General features: G+C 36.4%; 2 protein-coding genes across 2 annotated transcripts in view; one reads left to right on the top strand and one right to left on the bottom strand.

Moving 5' to 3' along the window:
* LOC114929518 (uncharacterized) overlaps positions 1 to 19,781 on the top strand; it is a 51,068-nt gene that overhangs the window by 27,317 nt on the left and 3,970 nt on the right. The window contains exons 3-6 of the mRNA XM_085489178.1: positions 117 to 148; positions 1,076 to 1,163; positions 3,318 to 3,397; positions 15,739 to 15,782. Of these exons, the coding sequence (XP_085345304.1) occupies positions 117 to 148; positions 1,076 to 1,163; positions 3,318 to 3,397; positions 15,739 to 15,782 (244 nt within the window). The remainder of the gene's footprint in view (positions 1 to 116; positions 149 to 1,075; positions 1,164 to 3,317; positions 3,398 to 15,738; positions 15,783 to 19,781) is intronic.
* LOC114929520 (uncharacterized) lies at positions 10,040 to 11,211 on the bottom strand. The gene is made up of 5 exons (XM_085489226.1): positions 11,144 to 11,211; positions 10,857 to 11,044; positions 10,344 to 10,385; positions 10,096 to 10,262; positions 10,040 to 10,054 (listed from the first exon to the last, which is right to left on the bottom strand). The coding sequence occupies exons 1-5, from the start codon at positions 11,209 to 11,211 to the stop codon at positions 10,040 to 10,042; spliced, it is 480 nt and encodes a 159-aa protein (XP_085345352.1).

Here is a 19,781-nt window from a genome sequence, read left to right as displayed (position 1 = left end):
CGCGATTTAAAATTTCTTCCGAAGCACAATGTGATTGCGGTTTGCCGCTAAACTCGCTATTAATTATCTTTTGTGGCGTTTCCTCGCTGATGAGTGTCGTTTTCTTTTTGTTTCAGACTATAGCGAAGAATCTGCAGCCGCAGCAGCGGTAAGTATCGGCATGACTTGTCATTCGGGCAAACCTCGTGTAAAAGTGTAAATACCATGGCCGATTGCCTCTCTTTTATCCCGCAAATATCTTGCACTTGCGTTTCTAGTACGGTGCAGAATTTCTCTCCTGGCAGACAGGGGATGATGCATGAACGTACTAAAACACATTTAGCGAGATCGACGGGGCGATGTCGCGCCGTGGTAACTCGATGCGCGAAAACGAAAAGGAAGAAAGAAAGAAAGGGAAAAAAATAGTTTCATCCGTTCGTTGATAAATCGCGTCGTTCGTAAAAATTATAGCAATGATTATAGTGGTGCGCTCTCGAAGACGCGATACTTCTCACTTGGTCAGTTACATAAATCTACGGGATCACATTAGCTCGCCGTTAATAGCTTTTAAATCGACTCGTATCCCAATAAATTTCACGGGAGCTTTTTTTAATAACATCTCAGCGCGCGCGTATACACGAACGAGGGTTGTTTATTTATGGGGAATCGTTCGTTCTCGAAAGCCGAGGGCCCGTGCTCGTTTCCTTATATCTATACGCATGCACGCACGCACGTATGCATGCACCTGGTACGTCTCTCAGGGTTTTGATATATCGAAAGGGATGGTGAAACTATTTAGGCCGACACCCCCGCCTAATCCGAACCGAGCCGTTTGCTTGGAGAACCTCAGAGATTCCTCGCTCTTCCCTCGATATATATCATCCAGTCATACAGATCGCGCCCCTTCGAAAGGCATCTCCCTGTATACGCCATCTCAGTCGATTAGATCTTCTTATCTTTTCTTGTCTACGCGAACGAAGGAAGACGTCACGTTTATGTTTTATGATTCAAGTAGCGCAATGATTTTACGACCGACCGATAAATCGAAAACACGATTCAGCACGTATTATAATCTTGACCATATTCATTGTTGCAGATTTACGACGGCAGTATTGTTGCAGTCGTTTCCTAGTCTCAAGTATATCATCGACCTGACAAACACGTGTCGCTACTATGATAAAAAGGTAAGTGATAAGGCCAAAATTCAAATTATTATTGGATGTTTTGTTTTTTAATGATCAGTTGTGCATCAAAACTACTAACGTTCAGCCACTTGAACAATAGTGGCATTCTTATGTTGTCAGTAATTAATCAATTTGATAATTGCGTCGCTTTTAAAATAAATATTCTTGGATTGTGCATAACACATGTAACATATAACGTAAGTAAATTGGTTTGAGATTGTTGCATGCGATTAAAAAGGGGCGACATGCAGGCAATATCGTCTGATGAAATAACACTGATATTGCCACACAAAGTTAATGCGAAAACATATTGCGTACCGTTCGAGTTTCAAGCCGTAATTCGCTATGTTTATGTACGTACTTCCTTACCTTTCAGTAACTCGAGACAAGAAACATCTTCTCTTCTCACTCTTTCGCAAGCTGTCACCTGCCGCATTCCTTGATCGAACAGATATACAGATCTCCTTCTCTTTCTCGAACTTTACGGTTCGACTGTCCGCATTATCTCCATTTGTCTATCATACTTTTCTTCCCTCCTCCGCTTCACCTGCGCCTTCTTTGCTCTCGCCCCGACTTATTAATATCGCATCGGGATATCAGTTTCGATTTAAGAATGCCCGAGAGCGGCCCGACTAATTTGTAGCGAGAGTAAAGGAGCCGCGAGCTAATGAACTTATTATTAGATTTTTGGAATAATCGGCTGCCAGCGACTTTCGATCTGCCGGTTCGAGCCGGCGGCGTGTCGAGCAAGCGAGAATATGTCCGCGATGTTTTCTGGGTCAGAGCTGTCAGGGCCGAAGACCGATCAATTATATTAATAAGTCGTAGAGTCGGTTCGGTCGTTCCATCTTCTGCTTTTTGTCCCGGCTCTACCGACGTTTGGACAGCCATTTGCCACGCGAGGAGAGTGAGGAATCTCACTAAGGGGATATATATGTTTTAAAAACACTACACACAAATGCCGCCGTAAACATCAATAGCACTGCGGGGCAACGATAATTAACAGAGAGATCTCTCGGTGTCGCCCACGCCTAATTAGAGCGCATTATACATATATAATGAAGCGCTTAGCCGATCCCTTTAATTTTCCTGTTCGTGGTGGATGTGTCACAAGGGAAAACAAGATTATAGAGACAAAGGATCTTGCGTGCCTCTATTTATGAAGATTTTATCATCTGTAACAAATGTGGTTCCCTCTTCATTTCGTGTATATAATGCACGTTGATTTTCACAGTTCTCTTTTTTAAGATATATAGAATATTTAAACTATGTTAGATATATGATTAATTTTTTTTTTCTACATAAATATATCAAATAATTTATAAATAGAATTTTCATTACAAGATATCGCGACGCACATACGATCAAGATTAATTTTCTTTATTTTAGATTATTTTAATTTAATTTTGCTTTTGTTGAGATTAAGAAGTAGAGATACTTTTGAATGTGTGAAAGAATTTCTTGTGCATTATTGACGGTAGGAGAAGAGAAAATAGCTTCGAGAGATAACCATTAAAAGCAATACTGCACGATCACCAGGATTGAGTTTCTAATATCTTGCTAAAAGCAAAGTCAAAAAGATTGATTATTATGACGTGATCTGTCATCAGAGTGGAGAAACGAGTGGTAACTGTTATCTGATATCGCTCATAACGAGTTAGAACTACATCGTCGTTATTCTTGTTAAGGAATTTTTTTTTTAACTAGAAATAATTTTTTTTTTTTTCGTTTAATAGTGTGAAATTTAAAAGTAGAGAAATTCATGAATGTGTACCATTTGTTTCCTTCTGGTGAATTCACTTGTGCCAAGGAAATACGAATGACTGTGAATCTTACTTTCGTTCGTGCCAATTAGTATCGTATATTTCTTTTCCGCCCTTGCAAGTTTCGTAACGATCGATTGTTTCGGTTTACATCACACTTTGATGACGCGCTCGCATTCAGAAATATATGATTATTAACATTGTTTATAATTGACGGTTTGATGTGTGATAATTAGTGATGCTAATGAATGAAGATTTAACATGACAATAGCTCGGCCGATCAAATTATAGTGCTCGTACTCAATTAATGCATCTGCGACGGCGAACATTCTGCCTTTGTTACATAATAATATGCATGCGATTGTTGATGTAGTTGACGTCTCTGTTTTAGGAATTTACAAATGCTGGTGTTAAATACGAGAAGATTGCTATACCAGGAAGAAAAGTGCCGCCTATGGATCTAATTAAAAAGTAAGTATAACTGTGTGTTATTTACAACATACGATGCGGCATACCTCGTGTTACTTCATTCATTGAATGAAATATTTATATTGGCTTAAAAGATATAATGATATTGTCAGTCACACAAACTCATTGTTTAGAATGTTTTTGAAATCATCGTAAATTTTGTAAATTTCTTGCGATAGTTTAGTATCAGAATTTCTTATATAACACATATTTCTCAAACTATAATTAGTTAAAATTTAAAGATTATTATTTTTCTACTACAAGAAGCAATCATTTTGACACAATAGTGATCTCATCAAATTATGATGGGTTTCATAAGCAACTTAATCGATTTCCAAGCAAGATTCTTCTAATACTTATATTAATCTTAATGTGCCAATTATGTTTTGCATTATTATTCTTCTCATCGGCGATTGTTGATGCAAGATTCGTATTGCATAAGTGACTAATTAATCATTCTGTCTGCAAATCACATGTTACTACTAAGAAAGCTTAGCGTATATCGTTTTTTTATCCTCTGAACATTTGAGATATCAAGAGCGAATATCACATCAGACATTTATTGCTTACCATTGCTTTTTTCTAATTCTTTCACGGTATTTTTGTCCGCTAATTTAGATACAATGTCCGCTATATAGCGAATCATGTTACACTGTCCTCGGAATATCTTAGTTCATATTGCATCGAGTAATGAATTTAGTTATGATCTATCTTGCACAATGAGACTGAGATCGTGACAATTTTTGTTCTGTTTGGCTAATCATTGCCAGGGAACGATGATTCAATATCCGCGTTTTAACGTTTCTGCGTAGACGCGATTTTTCAAACAAACATTATTTTTAGTCGTGCATATTTGCATCTTTAAAAATTTATCTGTGATATAAAAAAATATATAGTAATATTAGCATCCTTTTATTATTAGAGATGCGTTTTTATGACAATTTTTAATAATACATATTTATGATAATGGATTTACAGCTCAAATTTTATATCATATATATTTAGGCTTATAACAAGATATATTATACAAATGTTACATATTTATTTTTTATTAAAAAAATTATTTAAAAGGGGAACAGAGGGAGGTTTTTTTTATAAAACTGTTTTGATCTTTAGTAAAAGAAATTTATATAACTATATTTTCATATCAATAGATGTATATACATATTAATATTCTGTCAATAGCTATTTATATAAGTTTCTTTAATTCTTTAATAATCTTCTTCTTGAACTTAATGGATCGCGTAAACTTTTCTGATATAAACAGAGAAGACACAAATAATCACTGAAATTCTCATCTAATGATCGTCGAGGTAATCGGAAGAGGCTTAATAAAAAAATTCTTGAAATTCCTAAGATGTTCAAGATAACATCCGATATTTCGCTCGTGCGGGATGAGGATGCATGTTAATCTTTGCACGGCGCCATCGCACACACGCGTGTGGCTTTTCTCCAAACGATACATGCAAAACAGTCTGATGGGGTCGGTCGACTAATTAACTGCAGTAAACGTCCAATGATTTACCGAATATTGTGCACTGCGCTCTTCCGTTTCCTTATTTTTTCTCTCTTCTGTTTCTTCCTCTTTCTCTCCCGTTGTCACATGCGAAAAATATCTCTAAGTACTATATAATCGGTTAATGTGTAAGAACTGCATTATACGATCAGGAAAGAGCAATGCTCGAGTGCTGCAATTAACGATTTCTTATGAGGTATAAAAACTATTTATTATTACGGTAATGAAGGTATTAATTACCGTGTCTCTTAAGTGTTTTGCGGTCGCGAAGAAATATAAAGACATTTCACGGCGATATTCGACGCGATTATTTCTCGCGGCGAAAGCGCTACTAAAAACATTCTCGTAAGTGCATCGCGCGAAAAACGTGACATCTGTTCGCGCTCTTAACAACGTCGCGTCGCATTAAATACTATTTATTTGTTCGACCGAACGGGAGACGGGTAATAAATACAGATGAGATATTTTCTCAATAAAAACAAAAAAAAAATCGTGGCGTTTGAATCGTCCATTCGCGGGTCAAAGCACGACCTTTCGCGATCATCCGGCATCTCGCTCTCCTTTCTCGATCGTCGATCAGCCCGCACAAAGGACGCGGCCCGATTTGTATAATTCGAGGATAAAACGGTGATTCGCATCAACGGTTAATAGCCGGCAGGTATGCGAATAGCCTATCGCCTGTCTGGTCTCGGCATGCTCTCTTGTTGATCTCTTTGAGCGAGTCCTGATGGCTTTGTGGCTCGGCTGTTGCGCGACGTGTAATTAACTGCATCCTTGATAGGATCGAATCGCTTACCGGCGCTGCCAAAATAAGGGAGAAAGAGAGATGGAGAAAGGGTGGTGAGGGAGAGGAGGTATGGAATAGGTGAAAACTAGGCGCCACTTAATATCCTATAGATATCCTTGAACTCTGACGAAAGCGCAGGGATGGTGACAAACCAACGAGATAAACCAACAATCGCAGAATCAGGAAGCTGCAATTTTTTTTTTACCAAGTCGATCCTTCGAGGTCGCGAGGTATTCTCGTATTGAATTTATTGGACGGTTAACGTTGACTTAATGCCGCGGACGCGGAATCTCTTCGTTTTTCGCGCGCGCCCGGAAGATCGAAGTTGTTGATCTTTTGCCTCAAGGATATCCTCGCGAGAACGTGTCTACGAAGCGCCGCAAGCATATGCCAAAAATATCTTTACAGCGGGCGTCGATGTTCTGTCGCTCGAAAATGGTATTCGGAAGGTAAACGACGTTTCCTTATTTCGCAGCGCTGTGAATTCAGGATTGACGCGGTTAAAGGCGATTAAAGGAGAAATCGTGGGAAAAAAACCGACACGTGATTATGCTCACTCGCGATGGAGTCTTAAATTTGACGCGGTTAATTGCGCATTTCTCGAGTGGTCGGCTAACTGGACTTGGGGCAACAAATGTGTTTATTTAATACTTAATTAATTTGCTTGATTAAAAATTAATAAAAACAGATAACGCGTAGAGACGCTAATTTTATACACATATCTATTATTTTTTATAAATTATTATTCAACATTGAACGTTTTATTTCATCGTATATATAATTATTAAATTATGATGTATATTTATGAATATAATAGATATAGTTCTTATTAAAAATTATACAATATAGTTTTATAATTAAGTGATGTGTATAAATAGAATGTTAACGCGTTATCTTTAAAAAATTAATAGCCACCTTAAGCAATGCGTGTTTGATAGCGTTTGTTCCGTGAACGTGAGCTAGTTACTAACGATAATCACGTTGATAGCGGCTTGTTAGCCGCATGCGCGGCGGATTAAGCAATTTCACATGAAACACGATGTTAATTGAAACATAAGCGCATGCAATGTAAACCTGATGCGAGGACTGCTGCCGAGCTGCAGCAACTCTGGCTCGGGTTCCTTATACTCATGGTGCATAAGACTGTGCGCAGGCCGATTTATGTTGCATCCGACTATATTCATCAACGTTGTCAACTCTCCACCTCCGCGTTCAACGCGCCGTCCCACTGTCATTCTCTCGGCGATTCTAGTCTCTCTCTATGCTTCGTCAGTTTCTCATATCTTTACTTTGGCATGCCGAGATAGATCGAAACTTTGCTGTTTCTTTCGCTTCTTTTCTCTATTTGTCGTACGTGTGTTTTGATAAAAATAAGGTACATTTAATATCTATTAAATGTACCGTATGATTCCAATTGAGAAGCAAAAGTTTCTCAGAAATTTAACTTATCCTATAGAATTTATGTGTTTAACAAATTGAAAATAAAAAAACGAGATGGTTACTGCAATATAATATTTGATAGAAAATATAGTAAATAATAAAATTAAGTATTTGATTGAAAAATTCAAATTTAAAATTCTTAAATAAAAAAAGCTATTTTACATGAAAGTATTATTTCATTAAAAAATGATATATACTTTAAAATAGAAATAAAAAAATACAAGATGGTTTAATATATTATAATATTTATATTGCGGTGTGACAGTGATCTGATTAAATGCGATCGAATTTATCCAAACCACGTGTGCACGTAATTCTCTATGAGCTTAAAACGAGTACACGCGAAAGTGCAAGAAACGTGGGTGTACGACAGACGTCTTTATTTGCAAGGACATCGAACATAAGTTTCCACATGTTCTCTGTCTTGTATTGCAGGATGCTGTGTATATATTTTGCGAGCGTGAAAATATATTCGCGATACTCGGGGAATACATAAGAGATCACTTGAAAAAATTAAAATTTTTTTTAGTTTATTGAGCAAAATACTGTTATCGAGGAAAGTAGATCTAATTTTTCCATAATGTCTCCAATAAATTATTAAATTGCATTTGATCATCGGTCGAGATAGTTGCATAGCTGACAATTTAAAAAAAAAACTATTATATATTTAGCGCTTATCTTCCAAATGAACGATTTGAGCGAGATGAAAACATAATTAAAAAGAATCTTTGGACTTTCTGCAAGTTTTCAACAGAGGAAATCTATATATCCCGCCAAAGAGGAAAGGTAATCTCCGCAGATCGCGCGAACATAAATGCCGACGACGTTTCTCTGAAAGATCGTCGATTGGTTCCTTTAGCGCCCGGGGCGAACCCATCTCAAATATTCTGACGTGTGGCGTCTCGGGGCCGGTGCCCTGACGAAGAGCTCGGAGATCCACGGGAGAGGCATGTTTTGGCAAGTGATTGTGGGTGGTAAAACGTACGGCGCGCGCTCCTTCTTCTCTGCCGTATAATGCGTCCGAGCGCGTGCACGTTGCTTCACTTATTTCCGGTGCCGTTAATTCGGCTCGACGAGGCCCGACGAGGCACGACGACGCTACAAGTCGTCCTCGAGAGCAGCAAGAGAGAGATCCCTCTTCTTTGTTCTCTCCACCTTGGCAAGCGTCTCGCGTCGAGACGGCCAGAGGAACGTGCGTACGCGCGTCTCACGCTCGGGACCACCCGGGCGATCGCTTCATTACGTAAATTCGCCACCACTCGCGTCCTCCGCGACTTCGCGTGCACGCGCCTCCTCGTGCGATATGAGGTAATGGTGCAAAGGCGATTTCGCATGAAATACCGAGTAAACTTTTTTGTCTGAGAGGATTCAACGAATCGATTAACCATTCTCGATCAGAGATAATTATTCTCACGTATAGAGGATAGTCAGGCATGCAATATATAATGTTAATTTTCTCCTCGACGAAGACTCCTCAAACATGATCACTATGTTATTTAATATTCAATATTATTGACTATTTATCAATCTTTCAGTAGAAAAATGACGAAATCATGTCGTTTCTCATTAATCTTGTTATTTTATTTTAAAAGAAATTTGATTTTGCATTTCATTGCATTTATAAATATTGATTAGAAACATATTTTAAAAATACGGCACCAAATTTGTGTATAAAGATACGTCCAAGTTCGATTCTTTTACCTTTTATTATATCATATTATATGTACACGATTGACTTTTAATTCTGTGCCAAAATATGTTTCCGATTGTAAATTCTATATGATAAATTCCTTCGATAAATTTCTACAATTTGAATATATTCATTTTGAAATGGAGATACGTGGTCATATGTTGTTTATGAAATTGAATGCATTTAAATATATGCTTTATATGATGACAAATTGCGCACTTGGAAGAGATGGAATGACCGTGAAAACAGGCGTGTACAGAGTGTTGCTATAACCGTGCGCCTTCCGTACGCGACTCTGATTGAGAAACAGTCAGTCAGAGTGTTTGCGCAGTACTTCTACGATATCTTCGGGGTTCCGGGATCTGTGCTGGGAGTATAGCCATACAAACATCGGATAACCGTTCATCTATCTGCCTACGACCGCGCGCGGTCCATGCATTAAACATTCTCAAACACGAATCTCACGTTCAGGCGATCGGCCACCTTCTTCGCTGGTCCATTTGTACTTGTGTAAAAACACAATTCGCGGTCGTGAATTACGACGAACGCGAAACAAGATGCTCATTTCATTGTAATATCGTGTGTTGTTCTTCTTTCCAAGGATTTTCTCTTACTTTTTGCGTATGTTGCAATACCTGAATAATAATTATATGGGCTTCTTCACGATAATATTTACAAATAAATAAAATATGCTGTGTGTAAAGTGTAAAAATGCAAAGAAGTCTGGATATACATACTTGTGTAAATCCGTTGATTGCATTTTGGTGCTACTTCAATGCTTTTACATCTGTCAAGGAAATGAGATTTGTACATTAGTGAGTTTACAGTTGAATATCGTTAACTATTGAATGTCTAATAATAATTTCTAGATATTTTAATAAAATTGATAAATAATCGCATTTGTATAAATAGATTTATTTGCACTGAATATTTTCTTCGTCTTCTCGTCTAAATGTAGGGCAACGCGAAAGAAAGATTGATGCGAAGCGTTAGACATAAGTAAAAATCGGAGAAAACGAATTTATGAGCGGAAGAAAGGGCAGCCAAAACTGCGCTTGGGAGCGGTAGGAAACTTAACTCTAGGTCAGCTCTAACCGTATGAGATGACCACATACTTCACTTCCAAGAAACATGATCAGAAACATTCTCGGCATACCGGATTTTAATTTAAATTCAAAAATATGTTGGTTTCTCTTGTTTGATCGGGACGTATTAAAGTGGACAGTTCTGCTTATTGCAAACAGAGAAAGATGCGTTAAATCGCTTACTCTTAAACATTTCCCGCAAGGTGTCATTCTAGTCATTCTTGGTGCGTATTGCCTTTTGATTTCCCTTGGAAATTGTGGCGCTCTTGTGCGTCTCAGCCTATACGTTCCAGGAGCAGTCACTTCGGGTTGCTGTGGCGTGCTTCGTTCTACCCTTCTTCTTGTCACGTCTAAAAAAAAAGAAAAGCAACGATATTGAGCGAATGATTTGAATCTTTGAACGCACAAATCATAATGCAATCGCAACTTACCTCCCATATCTTCGCCGTTAAAATCATCGTCTAACGCGTCGACTGAATAAAAAAAATTTGATTATTAAATAATCTTATAGCACGTTTATAATAGTTTCAAGCGAGTTTGCAGTAGCTTTGTTGAAAGAATGAAAAATAAGCATAGGAGCAGTAACCGTGTGCATAAGATTTATATCTTGTAGACATAAGTCGGCAACACAAGTCATTTATTACAATAATTTTAATAAGCTGATAACAGCTTTATACAAATTATTGTAATAAATATGACTTGTATCGCTGAAAAGATTTGTTCGTAGGCTGATATTAATTATAATTTTAGTGAATTTCAGCGCAACATATATAATAAAAAGGGTCAAAAAATTATGAGTTAGAGAGAAATAATTTTATATCTATTAGTTTTAGACTAATATCTCATCAGGTTTTATCATATTTCGCATTACATACTTTGTTATATTTATACGTTGAATCTCTTACTATGCTATTCGTCTGATTATACGCGAGTTTTGTGCTTACAATCGATTCGTCGTGGAACAATAGCCACTCCAGCTGTGAGATCCATTCTACGTGTTCTCATAGGCATTCGTGGAATAGCACGTTGAATATCTCGTTGAGGTCTTCGTGTTGGAGTCGGTGTGAATTCTGGTGCCGTAATAACTGCCTCATTATATCGTGTCGATGTACGCCACTCTTCTCGAGGTGATCTAAAATTTACAAGATTTCTCCAATATATTCTCAATAAGTTGAAATAATTTTCCGTTTTTTTTTTTATAAGTAAAACATGGATAATTTAGGTTATATACGTTTCCAAGTCAGAAAATGCAGTATGATATTCTTCCGTAACAGGATTACTTTGATCGCAGGTACACATAGTTATTTATTTTTCGTGATTCTCAACAAACGCGTATTTTATAATTTAGAACATTTTGCCGAAAAGATTTTTTTTACATTTAAAGAATTACATGGATTATAAGTTCACATGATAGCATCTGTCAATCAACGACTATCGATTGCGTTTCGCATCATTCTTCACAATATAGAATAGAACAATATGTATGTGTATACACATACGTTTTTATAAATAATTGAGTTTGAATATTGCACGATTAAAAAAAAATGGCATTTTAATATTATTAACATGTAGAATAAAATAAAAAAGGCAGATTTCCATTTCTCATATTTCGTGATTCTACAGAAAAGTGAGAGATAAATTAAAAATGTGTTGCTTAGTTAAACAAGCTGAATAAATAATCAAAAGATTTCACGCGAAGATATGCACAAGTTAAATAAATTTTTTCGTTTATCTATAATTTATCGTTCTTCTTGACGTGAGATACGAATCGTTCGAGGAATAAAGCTATTCAACACTGTTGACTAATTTTCGACTCGATTGAACATCTATGATGATTCTCTTTTACATGTTGATCATCTCATACATTGGCCAGACGAAATCTGCTAGGATAAAAAAAATAAAAAATCGTTCGCATAACGGACTACGAATGTCTGATATGTCTCCGCGGATGATAATCAAGGCGTGTCTGCATGTTAAAATAATTTATAAGCGCCATGGTGTATTTATTTATCATCATCTTGTTGGGCGGCAATTGTAACTTGATATCTATTTAGATTTTTAAATAGGCGCTTCTTCCGGGCGACGATGAAGTTTTTCGATAGCACGTCGTGTTACGCAATCACACCGTCCTCACGGCATGAACACAACCCGATCGTGATCTCACGGTAAAGTTACGTACATACACGCACGCACGCACGCAAACGAGCACGTAGTACGGTGGGCGCGTGCGAAGGACCACACACCGTGCGATATTCAAATGAACACCGCTTACGACCGACAATCGCGCTACCATAAATGTCATTTCGCGGTTTCACGCGGACGCTTCACTTTATTCCAGTCGAATGTCTCTCCGTTGCGTTCGTCACGCGTGATTTTCATGGCTTATGCGAAACGGACCGGAGTTATCGGCAACATAATCTCAATATAGGTTCTGTAGTTAATTAGCGAGGAAATTGCTTAGACACGAGAGGCTTGTAAGACTCCGTGTTTCATTAACACCTTGGTTGTGGATATTATTGTATATGATTTTCACAGTAGGGCGCAAATAATTGCTATGAACGTCGCATATATCTACATAATGTTATTTATAAATTTGAAATTATAGTACTAAATATATATATTATAATTACATGACGTATATAATAAAAATAAATTCAAAAATTAATATACTTAAAAACTCATTGAAACGATGACTTAATAATTTACATGTTAATAAGTTTCAAATATTAAAGTTTTATCATAATATCGCTTCTTATATTATAATTGTATTGAATAGTAAAATAGTTCTGAATCTTTTTTTTTTTTTAAGATTAAAGACCACATGACAAATTAAAACGCACAAAATTATGTAACGTAATGAAACGAAGCTATATTGAGTTGAAATATTTACTAGTGACCAAATTAATCAATTTGTGGCTGGTCACACATACACACAGCATCGGAACGAGATAAATGATATTTCGCGACGTTGAATAAAAAGATAAACATGCGATGTGTGTGTATGTGTGCGTGCATACGCGGTCAAACCTATACATTCATAGTAGATAACGCAGTAAAATATTCTTGAAGTAGAGTTTGTCACTGATGGATGACTGGTTTTATAAATATTGATGGCCATTCATCTCACATAGCAGGTCAGAGCTTTTGATTTTGATTTTCCGAGGAGGACGGTATAGAAAATATGGTCATCGTACTAATGACGTTGATGATGATGGTCATGATGATAATGATCATCATGATCATCATCATCATCATCATCATCATCATCATCATCATCATCATCATGCTGGAGCTGGTCTCCGACATTGGGTTCTTCTGCTGGAGGGGAATTTCTACCGAGTGCGAAACGCCGTGTACAACGACACCTCCGCGTTCGCCTCGAATCTGTAATTCAAATCCGAAAGTCAAATTAATTTAACACTCGTCATTTTTCACGTTTCGGCGGCGCCGCACCGCGGCACGCGGAGCCCCGGCAGCTATCTTTCAATATTTCATCTTGGAGAAGGCCGTGCCCACTCCGCCTTCATCCCCTGTGATAGATGCATTTCTCCGTGATTGTGCTGTCACGTTTTTGAAACGAGGAAGACGCACCACGAATATTTCAAATATTATAAATGCGCCGCGACCGTGCGAGCGAATGACAGTCGACGTTATGCGTTATTCTGCTACCGATTTGTATATATACGGAAGATTCATTTTATTTCTTGCACTGACTTTGCGGACAATGCGCTGTAAATTACGAGACGTGAATGTAAGTTTGTCGTATCACGCGTGCATTAATCATGATGCACTGTTGTGATAATAAATTTTTCATCAGGTAAAATTGTCATGTGTACGTATATTATTGAAAATTTCTGTGTTATATATATATATATATATATATATATATATATATTTGACAATTCTAAGAATATGATACAGTTTATATAATCCGATCTTAATGAAATACATTTGCATGATCCCTCTTCTTTTTTCAACAAACGAGATACTCCTATTTCAAGAGTCATTATGAGTTAACAGACATTGAAGGTTTTAAATATTTCTCACCTCGTAGGCTATCGATATCGAACGGTGGTCGAAACCAGTCGGCAAGTCGTGAATGAGTTAGTTGCTTATAATCGCGTTAGTCTAATCGATGCTATAGGGAGTCCGTTTCGGAGTTGAAAGGGACCAAAGGCACTAAAACGGTCCTATTAAGCTTCTATAGACCGCTACAATTGGGCCACCCAATCCCCGTATACTGATGAACGTAGTAACTTTTCGGAGAACTAACTAAGTCTATCGTAGTCGCGGTCGGGGATTAAAACAATTTTCTGCTTGTCACCACTATTCTCATTTCTATGGAAACTAAATGTTAGCACATTTATCAAACTTATCTGAAGAAGAGCATTCTGTTTATTATATATAACAATCTCTCAGGTTTATTAATTAATTCTAGGATTTCGAATTTAAAGAAAAATACTTGATGGAGCAATGAACTATCCTCTTTTTCTCTCCCTACATAATAAAATATATTTACTTATCATATATTAATAAAATCTAAAAACAATAATAATTGTTATATGCATTATATAATGTTAAAGTTTTGTATATAATATTTGATAAATTAATATTACATGTTGACATCAACTTTATTACAACGTAATACAACGTTCGGCGTATCGAAAATATTTTCAGAATTTTCCCAAGAACGCAAAAAGGATACCTTTCTATATAAAATAATTTATCGAGCTGTCGAAATAGGTTTAATTCGTTAATAAGTTTTCCCTCCCTCTTCTGATCTCTCGTCGACGATGGCTGAAGGAGAGCCAGCGTGATACATGGCTGCACCCCCGTAAACTATTATATAAGCGTCACCCTATCTCCCCGAATCTGCGAAGTTTCAAAGATCTCTTTCTCCTGTCTCTCCATTTCTCCTTGCCTTTTATCCCATAGATCACAAAGAAACCGCTCCAGTAAGTTCACGGTAAAGTTTATAGAAGACAAAAGGGGAAATGTGTTGCCCGTTGAAAAATCGCCGCCGCCGCGGCTATTATTAATCCACGTCGGGGACGCGTGTTTTCATGACATAATTCGGAATCGATTTAACTTCTTAGCGCCCTTACGTGACGCGTAAAGGACTCGTACTGCGCTCACTCGTATAACTCAGGACGTGTGCAACGTCCCGGCTCTTAAGTCTCATTACCATACCCCTTCGTTTGCCGCTCGGCTTCTGCATACCTATTACATACACCTATTACACTGCCGGTTTGCTCGACCGGTTACCAGTACCTGAATATTTATTTAGCCGATTACTTTTTTCATCAGCTCCATGGAAATTCGATCGCCACACCGTCGCGCTGGCTGCTTCGTAAAATTATAGACAGCAAATAAAGGAAGAATAAGAGATTGCTGTCTCCTCAAAGGCGGCGCTGTTATTATGCATGCTTGTAACATTATATATCAGATATATTTTAAGATGTTAATTATATTGTTTATACAAGATAAAAATAATTATTCCCTCCGTGTAAAAAATTCGACGGCAAGAATGTTAATGCTCGTTAGTTAGTTATAAACCTATTTTACAAACTGATTATTATTACAAAAACATATGTACAACGCTATTAAACACACATATATCAATGATACACATTATTCACAATTTTTTTTGTAGGAAAGTTTCTTTAGCTGGCTCCGGTTGGCTACGTAACATTTTATAAATTTAAATTGATTCAAATTGATTATTGAAAAGTAAATTCTTTTCGAAAAGTAAAATTACAAAAAGATAAAGATGTGGAGTCGTTGCTTTGCTATAAAAGTAAAAATTTTTGCTCTCTTTCCTTGCAGATTCTTTAAAGTGATGGACGATTTCATGGCAACATGCGGTGAAGGTGAGTTTGTATTACATTAAAAATATTACATTCGCCGATTTCTTATAAATTATATGCAAGTTTTTTTCGTAACAAAGTTTCTTGATTCGGCGATTGAAGTAACTTTCTTATACGTCTGACAGAATTACAAATATATAATGTTTTATATATTGGTTTATACATAATAATTGTATTATTGCTGAGATGTCTGATGAAAGTTGCAAAACTGATCGGCGCCAACTAAAATGCAAGTTCAACAACACACTCGCATAGGTAAATAGTTTTTAAGAAACGTTGTATTAACAATCCTCGAAAGCATAAAAAAATATACGAAACACGGATACTCGTGTTTCGACGAGGAAAAATTGATAGGAATCGTCGTAGGTGTATCCTCGTTCGGACGAAACTGCTGATCAGGACTGTACGAGCGTATCCCTTCCTAATTTACTCCCTCGATTACGGTTCGGTTGTATTGTATGTTGCGAGATCGAATGTAGAATAGCCGGTGGTTGTTTTACTCGCGCGGTTGCACGATATTCGCCCGGCTTCTGTGCCTCGGACGAGAGGAAACGATTCGACAAGGACGACGACAACGGCGACGATCCCAACGAATCCGATCAGAATTCGAGGACGCCCACGCATGAAATACACATACCGGGGCGTTGTTAATTATCTGCCGCCGTTTATCAACCAGTAGAGAAGAAAGTTCCCTTGAGCGTTGTTCTTTTTCTTCTCCTACTCTCGTTTCTCTTCACATCCGCGTCGTCCCTTTCTTCCTTTTTTTCTCCCCTTTGCGTATTTGTATCTGTTCCTCCATTTTTTCTCATGCCAAACGACCAGTCATATCTATGAGGTTGCATCGGAATTCATTGTACAATTTAAGACTCGAGATTCTCTTAGTTTACGTTCAAATGTGTGCGTGTATGGGTGTGTATAGTTTGTATCTTAAATCTACATATCTAAGAGAGATCTAGGATCATTTTTTCACTTTTCACGTTTTCATATAATAGTTTTAATAGGTAATATGTTTAATATAACATTTTCAGGCACAAAATCTATAACCTGGAATTTTTAGAATTTTCAAGATTCCCTGGGAACTTTGTGAAATATTAAATGAACGTAATTGTCCCAGATTCTCACTGATGAAATCGCATGAGCGGATTCCGTTACGTTATCGCGGTTTACAGAGCTATCAGATTTGTACGTGGGAAACTCACGAATTGACTAACTTGAGCTGGGAGGTGGAGCGGTCCATCGAAGAACGAGTCGAGACGCATTCCAAGGCAAAAGGAGCCGCTTCGTTGCCTACCACTTAGCATTTATCAATACCGTATATCCAATGTCCAATACTGAGACGCCAATTGATCACGTAAAAATGACTCGCGTACAAATCACTCTTATCTCCTTGGTAATTTGTTAAATTTGTGATGCATAAAAAATTAAAATTGCGTGTCAGAGTTGTAAAAATTAAAATTGCATGTCCTAATATTTCTTATTTAAATTTATTTAAATTTTTTAAAGATTTAAATTATACCAAGTTATAATATATATATATATATATATATATATATTACAAAAATTATTTCTCCATACAGATAATTGTTTCTGAAATTTAAGTTCTTGCAGTTTCGAAAAAAAAAATAAATAAATTATATTTTCCGGATTAATATTTACTTTCGTTCTCAAACAAGTCGCAAAATTCTTTGTCCGTTTCGCGCTTCGTATACGATGCGTCGCAACCGAACTTGGTGCGTTCGATTGATTTAAGACGGCAGTAATCGGCGTCCCAAAAAGACTTGCAGTAACATGCCAGCGATATTTTCATGTTTATGTATGCCGGACGTTAACGTCGTTCCCCGGTTTCAGCAGCTCTTACATACATATATCTCCGACGAGCTTTTACTTCACTCTCGAGCTACTAGGAGTTCTCTTCGCGTGTTCTTGACACAAGGTAACCAGGATCTCGCATCCACCACCAGGGGCTCTTTGAGCCGACGTACCTTACTCGCGTGTATATCATATCGCCACATTTGCCGCGTCGCTTCAGGTTGTACTTCACGACTACTCCAGTAGCCTGAAAACCAATCTTCACGCTGTACTCAGAGTGGCACGTGCAATTCCGGGTGCGTAGTCTTGCCTTTTAATTTTTTTGTCGGCGATATCTCGGGGGGTTGAGACGAAAACAATATTTGCATGCGATCGCTCACCCTCACCTTCATCAGCGTACACGAGTTTGATCTATAAAATCGACTCCCTATTTTCCGTCGTTTTGTGTCGTTTCACATATGACACACTAAGGTTCGTGATAGTGAACTTTTACTCCACCAAAGAATTGTTAAGCGAAACATGCTATTGTTCTGACTTTGGTAAACGAATCACATTTTTCTCGTATGTGACCTCTCATAAAAGATATGAGATGAGTAAGGTATTATCTGAAATCTTTCTCGTATAATATAATCATACTTAAATTTTATTTTTCCTTAAAAATATCTTTATACATTTTCTGAAATTTTATTTAAATTATTAATTAAAAAGCTTACAGTTTTTGAATAAGAAATAACACTCATTTTCCTAATTAACAATGAACGTGAAACAATATTATATAATGACAAATTTAACAAACGAAATGTTTTGACTTCTTTATTTAAAGATCTCGTAAATTTTTGATTAATTATTGTCGTAAATTTGACGAGCATATTCTATCTTTATAACATAGACCTGAAAAAAACTGTATGTATCTCTGCGAATGATCGTAACGGTAAAAAGCAGATATCCCGAATTAATCGCGGACTTATACTTAATTAATGATATTGCTGAGTGTACAAGGCTGATTTTCGACCGATGAACATTATTATCGTGTGCTTTGGCTCCCGTTGAGCAACGTTTGATTTCAACTGTTGAGCGGCAGGGTGCCTTGAAAGATCATCGTAATATCTCTCTGCTCGTTGTAATTTCATACTTATGTATGGGCATGTAAGTATATGCATACACATGAGTCAAGTGCGAATTCGTGAGTTTCACAATCTCAAATATCGAAGATTTCCGATAAGCAAAATTCCGCCTGTAAATATTTCTCAATCTTTTTATTTTATTTAATAATCGGTACACGTGTCTTACAATGAAATATAATTTTTTTTATTTATATCAAAAAACAATTTATTATATAAACTTAAAGGTCGATATTGTATGTTATAATTATCTAAATTTGATATAAAACATATAATTATGTGTATGTCTTTTATACAAAAATAAAGAGAAGATAATATTCACACACAGTAATTGCAGAGAAATGATATGTATTAATACATATCAAAGTAGTTGTATGTCTACGACAATTTGTGTATCTGAAGATCGGTTTATTTGTTGGTACAAAGGCCATACTGCACCACAGGGGTACCGGCTCTAGATTCACATTAGATGCCGACGTGTTCTGAGATTCTCGACGCTAAAAGATGTAAGTTTCTGGCTTATGCAAACTTTAGATGACCTCGTGATAGGTACAGACGTGAAACGAGTTTATTTTATTTTATATGCGTATATACGTACATACGAATTATTTGGATTGTTATTATTATACGTACACTGGAAAAAAAATATTGCATTTAACAAAATCTGCGGTATCGAATATATGCAAATAAATATGAATGTAATAAGAACTAAATATTTTGTTAAAAACATAATATATAATTTTTATATGTCGTTAATATATGTCGAAATAATTTTAAAAATGTACAGATTTAAAGAAAAAACTTTCTTATTATAATTATATTGTATATGTATAAAAACTCTAGATTATTTAAATTATTCAATAGACTCTAAACAAAAGAAAAATGATGAAATTTTTCCTTTCGATTTTTTTCAGAGAGATTAAATAATTTTGCTTATAAAATAAATTTATAGAAATATCCTTCTATAATCTTTTCAATTTCTTTTGTGATTTTTTCGGTTTATGTTCTATTTATGTTAAGCATTCACAATCTCTATTATTTTTCACATCATTATTTTCTCATATATGATAAT

The sequence above is a fragment of the Nylanderia fulva genome, unplaced genomic scaffold (genome assembly GCF_048542155.1).
Source record: "Nylanderia fulva isolate GAGA-0341 unplaced genomic scaffold, ASM4854215v1 Scaffold8, whole genome shotgun sequence".
NCBI classification, from domain to species: domain Eukaryota; kingdom Metazoa; phylum Arthropoda; class Insecta; order Hymenoptera; family Formicidae; genus Nylanderia; species Nylanderia fulva.
This window is presented reverse-complemented; position numbering and strand designations above follow the sequence as displayed.

Excerpts from the sequence above, each read along its gene's own strand:
- LOC114929520 (XM_085489226.1), bottom strand. The coding sequence starts at position 11,211 with ATGTGTACCTGCGATCAAAGTAATCCTGTTACGGAAGAATATCATACT. Across the intron at positions 10,386-10,856 it reads TGTTCCACGACGAATCGATT|TCGACGCGTTAGACGATGAT; the intron begins GTAAGCACAAAA and ends TTTTTTATTCAG. Across the intron at positions 10,263-10,343 it reads TAACGGCGAAGATATGGGAG|ACGTGACAAGAAGAAGGGTA; the intron begins GTAAGTTGCGAT and ends CTTTTTTTTTAG.